We start from the raw sequence: 13,322 nt of genomic DNA, 5'->3' as shown, positions 1-13,322 counted from the left end.
TATTATGTGCGTACGGATCTCAACGTACGTACGCACGAGCGTACGGTACGCACCTCAAAGAGCCATCAGACCACCACAGATAGAGCCCAGTAGATGCCTGATCCATAGTTGCGGATTACCTAGCGGGTTTACTGGGGCTCCGGCTTGACAAGCAGGAGTAACGGGGTGGTTTTTAGTCAGTGAGAATCTGACACTTCTTTTCGCCTCACTCAAGGTGGGGAGATGTAATAGGATTATATTCCGCCTATAAAAAAGCGTATTTATTATGATGCTCCCTGAAGTCTAACGTCCATTTGCCTATTCCAAGTCACCAGCTGAATAAAATACACTTGCCATTCGGCCTCGCGTACATACCTAATTAAAATTATGCATGGGTTTTTATTAAATTCTTAAATGTTGACCACATACTAGGATATTTCCCTGTTGCCTGCGTATATTTACAGACGTAAATAGCTTACGAATCACGCGGAAACAACAAGTTTAATTTTATAATTTGTCATCATTATAATTGACTTTATATTAAACACCAATTAAGGACATATTTGTGTTGATATCTCAAAATACATACCTAGTAATAAATGAGGATATATCGACAATAATTCTATGTTCCAAATAACTAGTCATTATATATAATTAATTATTTCAGTTTTCCCTATATTTATCTAACTACTAACATAATAAAAGAAAATGTTCTTGTCTGTATGTCTGTTACAAATTGCGTATGTATAATTTAAACGACTGCACGGTTAGCGTGGAGCAACTCTTTGTGAAATCCACAAATTATTGTTTCGGGTCTAGGTCAAATTCCTAACTCACAAAAGGCTGGCAACACACTTTTTACGATTTGGTGTTTCGAGCGGTTTACCAGCTTATAAAAAAATATACAAGAGGAGTTTTTACGGGATTTTCATTGGATTGTTACGAGAAGGTGGTATAGATATTACATTATTCAATTAAACCCAAAGTACCAATTATTATACACAGACAAAGCCACAACAAAACTTAGTTCAGTACAAAATATGATGTGTATAATGTGTTGACGCCAATGTTTTATTAAAATAACTGTGACACCATTATTTGTAACACAAGGCAGCATCAAGCTATACACAACCAGTTTATTCTGGTCTCGCTTTATATGACCTCACCGTGTACTCAACGGTCAGTTTATACTGGTTGTATAGCTCTGTGTGTAGTGGTCTGTAGCTATATAATGATCGAACCATAGCTGTTGGGATTAAACTATGGGCGATTGTCCGTAGTATAATATAGTGTACTCTAGTTTAAAAATGAAGATATTAATCTTTATTTCTTTGTACGTTGTGTTTGCTTCTGCGAGCCAGGAGTTGGAGGTGCCTACTGAAAATAATGTCGCCAAAAAGGATGACAGTAAGTTTGTTTTTTGTTAATTTTGATCCTACTTATAATCACCATCACCATGATATGAATCACTTAACGGTAAGTAGTGTCGTCCATGAACACCCGTGACACCAAATTAGCAGCAACATTAAACGAGGCTAGGGTATTTTCTTTACTGAAATTACCACATGATTGTGCTTTTCTCACAAAACTTTCGGCCTCGCACAGCAAAAGTGTGAAAAGCAGTCGCCCGCGGTATTTCCGAACCGATACGACCTTTAAGCCTTCAAGAAAAGAGCGTATTCTTTTTTAAAAGGCCGGCAAAGTACCGATGTATCTTCTGGTATTGCGGGTGTCCATGGGTGGCGCTGATCGCTTACCATCAAGTGATTCGTCTGCTCGTGTTCCCTATTCTTATTTTTAGATCTAAAGATAATTTTTAGTCAGTGAGAATCTGACATTTCTTCTCGCCTCACTCAAGGCGAAAGATGTAAAGGATATATTCCGCCTTTAAAAAAAGTATTTATTATGACTAGTGGTCCCTAGTGGTCGAAATTCAACCATATACGATTTAAAATACCACTTAACATACGTTCAAGGATAATTTTTATTTAACTCAAACTCAAACAAACTCTTTTATAAAACTCTATTCATAGAGACGTGAGAATATCATCGCATTCTATCGAATTTGACGTATTGTCAAATACGATCAGATACATGCATTGTGTGTAATGTTTTATTTATTGATTTGATGTACTTTATAAGTATTTTTGAAAAATATTAGCGTAGGCACTACTCCTACACATAAATATAAGTGTACAAATTTTATGCTCCTACGTCCGCGCAATTTTCGAAACGGTCCAAAGTTTTTGCATGTATTATACCTATAATAAATCTATATAATATAGATACCGTCACTAAAATAGTTTTTGATGCAAAAAAGGCATTTGTAATTTTTCCTCGAATGCGACTTTATTTCAAACATTGAGGAGGTTTTCAGATTAGACATTTAATTTAATCTTTTCATTATTTGTTTTGCAATAATATATTTTAAACCATATACTATTGTTTGTTACAGAAACGACCAATTTACTTTTAACACCACCTGTGGACGATGTAAGCAAGCCTCCAAATGTTAGTGTAGAAACTACAACTGCAAAACCTCTTACATCTTCTACTATTATACCAGTTACTTCTACTTCACCAGCCTCAACTACTACCAAAGCTAAGGGTAAAACAATAAGACATAGAAAACCATCGCATAAAAGACCAAGATACAGGCATAAAGGATCAAAAGACCACATGAGACCGAAGCCTAGGTTACCAAAAGGACCAGTGGATTTGAGACATAGAAGACCGAAATATCATCATTATACTAGGCAACACAGAAAACCAGTATACCGTGTTCCTAAAGAGATCAAACCTTATAACAGACACAAACGTATTAACAGAAGACGGGACAATGATTATTATTATTAAATTGTACTTAATAATGTAATTATGAGGTAATTTGGACCCGGTTATGTCCCAAAACTGCGACCAGACCCCGAGAAATGGGCAGCAGCATTTCGTACAATAGGCATGTTTCCTACTAGTCAAATTCAATACTTTTTTCGAAACGTCAAAAACGATAGTTTCTATATACTTTGTATGAAATACTCTATTATGACGTCATAAGTTTTTGACGTCATATAGCAGACTTATTACTAGAAATTTAGCTAGAAAAAATCGAAAATCTAAGTAGTTCATAAAATTGAATCAGAGTGTTGATTATTTTTATTAAATATTTTATTGTATTGAAAAGTTATAATAAATAATTTTTGACCCAGTCATCATCCCTATTGTCGGTGATCTAACTGCGCTCGCCAATTGCCTGCCAAGCGTGTTCAGGTAAAACTGGGCCCCCAGTCTCTGACAGGCCCACCGTTCTTGGCTCCCTAAGAAGAGCTGAAGAGGGTGCTAAGAATCTAAGAAGACCTCATTAAAACCGTTTATGTTTTATTTGTTGTGTATTAATGGAACATACATACAGTTTTAATAAATATGTATAATATTGGACCATGCTCCCGCTACTGGTCGGCTCCTATTTTTATATTTTTAAATATTATTTTATTTTGTATTTTATAAGTAGTATTTAAAAATGTAATTTTAGAGAATTTTGAATAAATATATCTATGTATAATATAAAATTTAAGATCATTAATAATACTTAGAGATATTATAGGGATGTGTCTGTGACTATACCTTTAATAAATCAAACTACATAGTGTACTGATTTGTTTTATTATTTTAAAATAAAATGATTTTGTCTTTACAAGCCAAGTTAACCTGAACATAAAATCAATGTAAGACGGTGCCACTATTTAATAAATTTCATTAAAAAACATTCTAGAAAGCCAGCCGTATGAACCTTCACTAAGTCTTCATATTCAGAATGGGTCCCGACTGCTTCAATTGGGTACGATGACTTTAAAACCAAGTTTTTTTTTTTCATTTTCACATTATAAAGAAACGCAGTCGGGTTTTTTAGTTTTTTAAATTACCTTTTTACCATTTGTGTTATACGTCCCATGTAATAGGGGGTGAACCTATAGCCATATACTGGGCACAATTCCAGACTCCGTGCTACTACTGAAAAAAAATCGAATAACCGAAAAAAGCCCAGAAATACTTTGTTCGACCCGGGAATGGGCAGTCACACTTGCGAGAACTCGACCAGCGGATCAGTATTTATAAGTCTATGTGATTAAATGGCAGTTTGATTAACGCTACAGAGTATTTATTATGATGCTCCCTGAAGTCAAGCATCCATGGGAATGACCTATTCCAAGTCACCAACTGAATAAAATGCACTCGCCATCTGTCTTAAAATCAAAGTCAAAGTCAAAACATTTATTTCAATTAATCCTAAATTAGGCATTTTGGAATCATCAAATTGAATTGTCCGTCAATCTATCTGTCAGTGAAGCTAGGTGCTCATTCCAAAGTGTAGCTTCGAATGGTGAAGAACGAGGAAGAAACTCCATCGTTACTCTTTTAAAAAAAATGTCTCGCTTCGCCGACATACCTAATTATAATTATGTATGCATGGGTTTTTATTAAAGTATATTTCTTAAATGTTGACCACATACAAGGACATTTCCCTGTTGCCTGCGTATATTTACAGACGTAAATAGCTTACGAATCACGTGGAAACAACAAGTTTAATTTTATAATTTGTCATCATTAATTGACTCATTAGTTGATATCTCAAAATACATACCTTGTAATAAATGAGGATATATCTATACTTACATATAATAAATCTGTAGAAGGGTCAATTCTGTACATTGAAAATATTGAAAAAATAAATAGCAGGTGTTATTGGATCTATATAATACCAAACCCAAATATGTGATTAAAATTTTTTTGGCCTGTCTGTCTGTCTGTCTGTCTGTATGTTCAGGCATCACGTGAAAACTAACGGTTCGATTTCAATGAAATTTGTTATAATTATACCTTACTATTCTGGGCATAAAATAGGATACTTTTTATCCTTGAAAAATACGTAGCACGTCCACGCGAGACCGACATCCGCGCGGACGGAGTCGCGGGCGGAAGCTGGTCGACAATAATTCTATGTTCCAAATAACTAGTCATTATATATAATTAATTATTTCAGTTTTCCCTATATTTATCTAACTACTAGCTTTTGCCCGCGGCTTCGCTCGCGTTAAGAAGTTTTATTTTGTTTAGCGTGTGTAAAAAATTATGGCCTACAAAACTTCTTTGTACACAATATTCTTTACTAATCTGTCATTAGGCGTTACGCTTTAGTAGCTTTATGCATGCAAAGTCTCAGTCCGATTGGTTTAAAATTGACAAAGTTTCATACAAACTTTCATCCCCTATTTTATCCCCTTGGGGGTAGAATTGATCAAAATCCTTTCTTAGCGGATGCCTACGTCGTAACATCTACCTGCATGCCAAATTTCAGCCCGATCCGTCCAGTGGTTTCAGCTGTGCGTTGATAGATCACTATGTCAGTCAGTCAGTCAGTCACCTTTGAGTTTTATATATTTAGATAGAAGGGCCTACAAAACTTCTTTGTACACAATATTCTTTACTAATCTGTCATTAGGCCTTAGTAGCTTTATGCATGCAAAGTCTCAGTCCGATTGGTTTAAAATGTGACAAAGTTTCATACAAACTTTCATTATTTTATCCCCTTGAAATTGATCAAAATCCTTTCTTAGCGGATGCCTACATCGTAAACTCCTGCATGCCAAATTTCAGCCCGATCCGTCCATGGTTTCAGCTGTGCCTTGATAGATCACTATGTCAATCAGTCAGTTAGTCACCTTTGAGTTTTATATAAATAGAAGGGCCTACATAAACTTTTTGTACACAATATTCTTTACTAATCTGTCATTAGGCGCTACGCCTTAGTAGCTTTATGCATGCAAAGTGTCCGATTGGTTTAAAATTGACAAAGTTTCATACAAACTTTCAGTCCCTATTTTAACCCCTTGGGGGTAGAATTGATCAAAATCGTTTCTTAGCGGATGCCTACGTCGTAACATCTATGCATGCCAAATAGACCGATCCGTCCAGTTTTCAGCTGTGCGTTGATAATCACTATGTCAGTCAGTCAGTTAAAGTTTTATATATTTAGATTAACATAATAAAAGAAAATGTTCTTGTGTGTCTGTTACAAATTGCTTACAATTATTTAAACATAGTTTTCGTTTTCTATGAAAAGTATTAGACCAAGTTAAAACATACTGTGTATAACTGCTGATGTAAAAATCTTTTAAGCTGTTGTAATGCTGTAAAAATCTATTAAGGGATAACTTATTTATCAAATACCAAGTTTCCTGATAAAACTGAACCCACCAATATTATTGTTTTATTGCCGAACCTCTTACATATTATTTTAAGTGTTAGAGAGCCATGCTTTAGCACGAATCAGTCGGCTTAACCGAAGTGATACCAAGGCCTCACAGAAAACCGACGTAAAACAACGTTTGCGTTGTGTTTCTTTGTGTTAGTGAGGTTACCGGAGATCCAATTACCCCCAATCTCCTTAATTCCCGAATCCCCAACAATCTTCAAATTCCTAACCATCTCAAATTGCTTACCATCAGGTGATAGTACAACATTTAAAGGCCCGTAGTCCAGCATTGGACTGTTACAGGCTGGTGGTATACCTATAGATATGACATTAATTACTTAAATTACCACTGTGCACTGCGTGGGCTGAGCACCGCCAAGTCCTCAGAGATGTGGTCGGCGACGGCTACCTCTCGCGCCCAGCACTGGTTCAGGCCATGGTGCGGAGCGAGAGGGACTGGGATGCCGTGTCCTCCTTCTGCGAAGCAATCATGCTAGCTAAGGAGGAGGCGGGGCGCGTGAGAGAACAAACCTCCTCACGCCCCAGCCGTCGCGAGAGACACTCCGGGCGTCGGGGATCGCGGGACGATCTTCGGCCACCGTAAGTGCGAAGCTGCTGACGGTGAGCAAGGGTAGCTCACCGCCCGAACAGAACCAGACCCGTGCGTGCGGCGCGTCGCGTTCCGCGCGCGCCTCAAAGAGCCATCAGACCACCACAGATGGGGCCCAGTAGGGCTGATGCCTAATCCGGAGCTGCGGACTACCTAGCGGGTTTACCGGGGCTCCGGCTCGAAGGGCAGGAGTAGGAACGGGGTGGTTTTTAGTCAGTAAGAGTCTGTCACTCCCTCTCGCCTCGCCCAAGGTGAGAGAAGTCATTGGACGATTTTCCACCCTCAAAAAAAATAAAATAACAATTATTATACACAGACAAAGTCACGACAAAACTTAGTTCAGTACAAAATATGATGTGTATAATGTATTGACGCCAATGTTTTATTAAAATAACTGTGACACCATTATCTGTATGTACACAAGGCAGCATCAAGCTATACACAACCAGTTTATCATGGTCTTGCTTTATTTGACCTCACCGTGTACTCAACGGTCAGTTTATACTGGTTGTATAGCTCTATGTGTAGTTGTCTGTAGCTATATAATGATCGAACCATAGCTGTTGGGATTAAACTATGGGCGATTGTCCGTAGTATATATACTCTAGTGTGACGAGTACCGGGTATTAGTTTAAAAATGAAGATATTAATCTTTATTTCTTTGTACGTTGTGTTTGCTTCTGCGAGTCAGGAGTTGGAGGTGCCTACTGAAAATAATGTCGCCAAAAAGGATGACAGTAAGTTTACTTTGTTTATTTTTGAATCAAATCATTATAATTTATGCATGTATCACTTTAACGGTAATTAGTGTCGTCCATGGACATCCGTGACACCAGATTATCAACATTTTTAAATGGTTAAATAATGGAAACTAGGTTCTCTACTGATTTTCTTTACTGAAATTACTACGTGATTATGCTCACGAAACTTTCGGCCTCGCACAGCAAATGTGTGAAACGCTGTCGTCCGCGGTATTTCCGAACCGATACGACCTTTAAACCTTTAAAAAATTTGCGTATTCCTTTTTAAAAGGCCAGCTACGCACGTCTTCTCTGGTATTGCGGGTGTCCATGGGCGGCGCTGATCACTTATTATTAGGCGATCCGTCTGCTAGTGTTCCATAGAAAAAAAAAAACATTTCAAAGGCAACAAAATATGTTACTAGAGGTACCCTATCAATTGCACTTATATAGCGGCCCTAAAATAGTACAATTGATTCAAAAAGAAGGCATTTGTCATTTTTCAAGTTGCTTTAGTACACGTAGGATCCGTTGAATGTCACATTATTGTCTGACACTGAGCATGTTTTCCAAGACAAAAACAATTTACCAATGTTTTAACGACCTGTTTTGCTTCGTTGATTATTTTTTAACCACATAAATGTTTGTTTGTTACAGAAACGACCAATTTACTTTTAACACCACCTGTGGACGATGTAAGCAAGCCTCCAAATGTTAGTGTAGAACCTACAACTGCAAAAACTCTTACATCTTCTACTATACCAGTTACTTCTACTTCACCAGCCTCAACTACTGCCAAAGCTAAGGGTAAAACAATAAGACATAGAAAGCCATCGCATAAAAGACCAAGATACAGGCATAAAGGATCAAAAGATCACATGAGGCCGAAGCCTAGGTTAACAAAAGGACCAGTGGATTTGAGACATAGAAGACCGAAATATCATCATTATACTAGGCAACACAGAAAACCAGTATACCGTGTTCCTAAAGAGATCAAACCTTATAACAGACACAAACGTATTAACAGAAGACGGGACAATGATTATTATTATTAAATTGTACTTAATAATGTAATTATGAGGTAATTTGGACCCGGGTATGTCCCAAAACTGCGACTAGACACCGAGAAATGGGCAGCAGCATTTCGTACAACTGTCGGTGAACTAACTGCGCTCGCCAACCCGAGTATTGGCAAATCCTCCCAATGGGTTATTCAGATAAAACCAGGCTCCCAGTCTCCGTCAGACCTGGCTACCGTAGCGATCAGGATAGCGGCAAGATAAGGGGTGCTAAGAACCCGAGAAGAGTTCATTAAAACCGTTTAACATGTATTTTTTATGTATTACTTGTTGTGTATCAATACATATAGTTTTGCTAAATATGCATTAAATAGTTAAGAACTTTAATTATAGATTGAAATATTATTTGTCTATAAATATACCTTTAATAAATTAAATAACCTACTGCACTGATTTGTTTTATTTTTCTCTAGCTACAGTCGAAGTTATGCTGTACGTAAAAATAATGTTAGACGATGCCACGAGTGAAGTTCTATTTATGTATATACATTCTAGAAAGCCAGCCGTATGAACCTTCACTAAGTCTTCATATTCAGAGTGGGTCCCGACTGCTTCAATTGGGTACGATGACTTTCTTGTTTTAGGGTTTTTTCATTTTCGTATTATAAAGAAACGCAGTCGGGTTTTTTTAGTTTTTTAAATTACCTTTTTACCATTTGTGTTATACGTCCCATGTAATAGGGGGTGAGCCTATACTGGGCACAATTCCAGACTCCGTGCTACTACTGAAAAAAATTCGAAAAACCGAAAAAAGCCCAGAAATACTTTGCCCGACCCGGGAATGGGCAGTCACACTTGCGAGAACTCGACCAGCGGATCAGTATTTATAAGTCTATGTAATTAAATGGCAGTTTGATTAACGCTACAGAGTATTTATTATGATGCTCCCTGAAGTCAAGCATCCATGTAAATGACCTATTCCAAGTCACCAACTGAATAAAATGCACTCGCCATTCGGCCTCAAAATCAAAGTTAAAATCAAAACATTTATTTAAATTAATCCTAAATTAGGCAATTTGGAATCATCAAATTGAATTGTCCGTCAGTCTATCTGTCAGTGAAGCTAGGTGCTCATTCCAAAGTGTAGCTTCGAATGGAGAAGAACGAGGAAAAAACTACATCGTTACTCTTTTAAAAAAAATGTCTCGCCTCGTTGACATACCTAATTATAATTATGTATGCATGGGTTTTTATTAAAGTATATTTCTTAAATGTTGACCACATACTAGGATATTTCCCTGTTGCATGCGTATATTTACAGACGTAATTAGCTTACGAATCACGCGGAAACAACAAGTTTAATTTTATAATTTGTGATCATTAATTGACTCATTAGTTGATTTCTCAAAATACATACCTAGTAATAAATGAGGATATATCTATACATATAATAAATCTGTAGAAGGGTCAATTCTGTACATTAAAAATATTGAAAAAATAAATAGCAGGTGTTTTGTTTCTTTGTGTTACTCCAATTAACCCCTATCTCCTTAATTCCCCATCTCAGATTGCTTACCATCAGGTGATAGTACAACATTTAAAAGGCCCGTAATCCAGCATTGGACTGTTACAGGCTGGTGGTATACCTATAGATATGACATTAATTACTTAAATTACCAATTATTCCCTCTTTGAGGAGTGGCTAGAGAGGCGCCACGGCGTCCTCACCTACCGCCTGACGCAGGTGCTTACCGGACATGGGGGTTTCGGTAGGTTCCTGTTCCTTATCGGGCGGGAGGAAACGCCCGGATGTCATCACTGCGAGGACCGCCCGGAGGACACGGTGGAGCATACGGTGGCGGTGTGCACTGCGTGGGCTGAGCACCGCCAAGTCCTCAGAGATGTGGTCGGCGACGGCTACCTCTCGCGCCCAGCACTGGTTCAGGCCATGGTGCGGAGCGAGAGGGACTGGGATGCCGTCTCCTCCTTCTGCGAAGCAGTCATGCTAGCTAAGGAGCAGGCGGGGCACGTGAGGGAACAAACCTCCTCACGCTCCAGCCGTCGCGAGAGACACTCCGGGCGTCGGGGATCGCGTGACAATCTTCGGCCACCGTAAGTGCGAACCTGCGGACGGTGAGCAAGGGTAGCTCACCGCCCGAACAAAACCAGACCCGTGCGTGCGGCGCGTCGCGTTCCGCGCGCGCCTCAAAGAGCCATCAGACCACCACAGATGGGGCCCAGTAGGGCTGATGCCTGATCCGGAGCTGCGGACTACCTAGCGGGTTTACCGGGGCTCCGGCTCGAAAAGCAGGAGAAGGAACGGTGGTTTTTAGTCAGTAAGAGTCTGACACTCCCTCTCGCCCAAGGTGAGAAAAGTCATTGGATGATTTTCCACCCTCAAAATTCAAAATTATTATACACAGACAAAGCCACGACAAAACTTAGTTCAGTGCAAAATATGATGTGTATAATGTATTGACGCCAATGTTTTATTAAAATAACTGTGACACCATTATCTGTATGGCAGCATCAAGCTATACACAACCAGTTTATCCTGGTCTTGCTTTATATGACCTCACCGTGTACTCAACGTCAATTTATACTGGTTGTCTAGCTATACGTGTAGTGGTCTGTAGCTATATAATGATCGAACCATAGCTGTTGGGATTAAACTATGGGCGATTGTCCGTAGTATAATATACTCTAGTGGGACGAGTACCGGGTATTAGTTTTAAAATGAAGATATTAATCTTTATTTCTTTGTACGTTGTGTTTGCTTCTGCGAGTCAGGAGTTGGAGGTGCCTACTGAAAATAATGTCGCCAAAAAGGATGACAGTAAGTTTATTTTTGTGTTTTTGAAGCAAATTAGCATATGCATGTATCACTTTAACGGTAATTAGTGTCGTCCATGGACATCCGTGACACCAGATTATCAACATTTTTAAGCGAAACTAGGTTCTCTACTGATTTTCTTTTCTGAAATTACCACATGATTGTGCTTTTCTCACGAAACTTTCGGCCTCGCACAGCAAAAGTGTGAAAAGCAGTCGTCCGCGGTATTTCCGAACCGATACGACCTTTAAACCTTCAAGAAAAGAACGTATTCTTTTTTAAAAGGCCGGCAAAGTACCGGTGTATCTTCTGGTATTACGGGTGTCCATGGGCGGCGCTGATCGCTTACCATCAGGTGATTCGTTTGCTCGTGTTCCCTATTCCATAAAAAAAAAACATTTCAAAGGCAACAAAATATGTATTAGGAGTACCTTGTCAATTTCACTTAAATACCGTCACTAAAATAGTATAATTGATGCAAAAAGAAGGATTTTCTCATTTTTCTAGTTGCTTTAAATTCTGAAGCAACTAGGGCCCGTCGAATGTGACTTTATTGTCAGACATTGAACACGTTTTCCGAATTAGACAAAATCACAATTTATTTTTCAATCTTTTAATGATCTGCTTTGCTTTACGATTTTTATAACCACATACAATTTTTCTTGTTACAGATACGACCAATTTACTTTTAATACCACCTGTGGACGATGTAAGCAAGCCTCTAAATGTTAGTAATATAGAACCTACAACTACTACACCGGCTACTTCTGCTTCACCAGACTCAACTAATACCAATGCTAAGGGTAAAAGAATAAGACATAGAAAGCCATTGTATGAAAGACCAAGATACTTATACAGGCATACAGGATCAATAGACCATATGACACCGAGGCCGAGATTACCAACAGGACCAGTGGATTGGAGATATAGAAGACCGATACATCATCATGATACTTGGTCACACAGACAACCAGTATACCGTGTTCCTAATCGTATCAAAACTTATAACAGGTACAACCGTATTAACAGAAGACGTGGCAATCATTATTATTATTAAATTGTACTTAACAATGTAATTATGAGGTAATTTGGCCCATGGTATGTCCCAAAACAGCGATCAAACGCCGAGAAATGGGCAGTAGTATGTCGTAAAATAGGGTAGATGACTAATTTTTATTTTAATGTCCGTCTTGTAGATTATTTTAAAATATTAGACACGTATTTTTTATTTTTTTTACGGAAACAAATACTTCCGAGGATATATCGATTTGAAATATCGCGTGACGTCACTTTAGAGTACGTTTTATACTGAAAAGTGTCGTAGTTAGCTCCCACTCCTAAACTTTGATTCGTTTTATCTAAGTATTGTTATCTTATATGACAAAATAAAACAATACGTGTCTAATATTTTTTCATTACCTAACTGACGGACTAATTAGATTTTTAATTTTTATACCCCGTCATCATCCCTATTGTCGGTGATCTAACTGCGCTCGCCAACTGCCTGCCAAGCGTGTCGAGTATTGGCAAATCTCCCCAATGGATTGTTCAGGTAAAACTGGGCCCCCAATCTCTAACAGTCCCACCGTTCCTGGCTACCTAAGCAGAGCTGAAGAGGGTGCTAAGAATCTAAGAAGAGCTCATTAAAACCGTTTATGTTTTATGTATAATTTGTTGAATATTAATGCAACATACATATAGTTTTGCTAAATATGCATTAAATATTTGAGAACTTTAATAATGCTTTGAGATATTATAATGATGTATTTGTCTATAAATAAATCAAACCATAGTTACTAATTTGTTTTATTATTCTATAACCTACTGCACTGCATTTGTTTTATTTTTCTCATAGCATACAGTCGAAGCGACTTTGTTATATACTATGTAG

General features: G+C 38.0%; 1 protein-coding gene and 1 long non-coding RNA gene across 10 annotated transcripts; one reads left to right on the top strand and one right to left on the bottom strand.

Moving 5' to 3' along the window:
* Positions 1 to 1,224: 1,224 nt before the first annotated feature.
* Positions 1,225 to 13,096, top strand: LOC118279362 (uncharacterized). 9 transcript variants are annotated; one of them, XM_050698466.1, is made up of 3 exons: positions 1,225 to 1,386; positions 2,435 to 2,861; positions 12,515 to 13,096. In XM_050698466.1, exons 1-2 carry the CDS (start codon positions 1,287 to 1,289, stop codon positions 2,833 to 2,835), a joined length of 501 nt encoding a protein of 166 aa, XP_050554423.1. In that variant the 5' UTR covers positions 1,225 to 1,286; the 3' UTR covers positions 2,836 to 2,861; positions 12,515 to 13,096. The 9 variants fall into 9 exon arrangements, 8 of the variants coding, with proteins under 8 accessions (XP_050554423.1, XP_050554422.1, XP_050554421.1 ...); XM_050698464.1 differs by lacking the exon at positions 12,515 to 13,096 and adding an exon at positions 8,475 to 9,047 and having other exon boundaries at positions 1,226 to 1,386; positions 2,435 to 2,675; XR_007705945.1 differs by lacking the exons at positions 1,225 to 1,386; positions 2,435 to 2,861 and adding exons at positions 7,407 to 7,576; positions 8,237 to 8,660 and having other exon boundaries at positions 12,515 to 12,675.
* On the bottom strand, positions 3,523 to 9,674 carry LOC126911404 (uncharacterized). The gene is made up of 2 exons (XR_007705957.1): positions 9,172 to 9,674; positions 3,523 to 3,766 (listed from the first exon to the last, which is right to left on the bottom strand). It is a non-coding gene; the product is annotated as an uncharacterized LOC126911404 (long non-coding RNA).
* Positions 13,097 to 13,322: the final 226 nt, after the last annotated feature.

Source organism: Spodoptera frugiperda, chromosome 14, assembly GCF_023101765.2.
Source record: "Spodoptera frugiperda isolate SF20-4 chromosome 14, AGI-APGP_CSIRO_Sfru_2.0, whole genome shotgun sequence".
Lineage (NCBI taxonomy): Eukaryota > Metazoa > Arthropoda > Insecta > Lepidoptera > Noctuidae > Spodoptera > Spodoptera frugiperda.
Note: the sequence above shows the minus strand (reverse complement) of the source record. Positions and strands in the feature narration are given on the sequence as shown.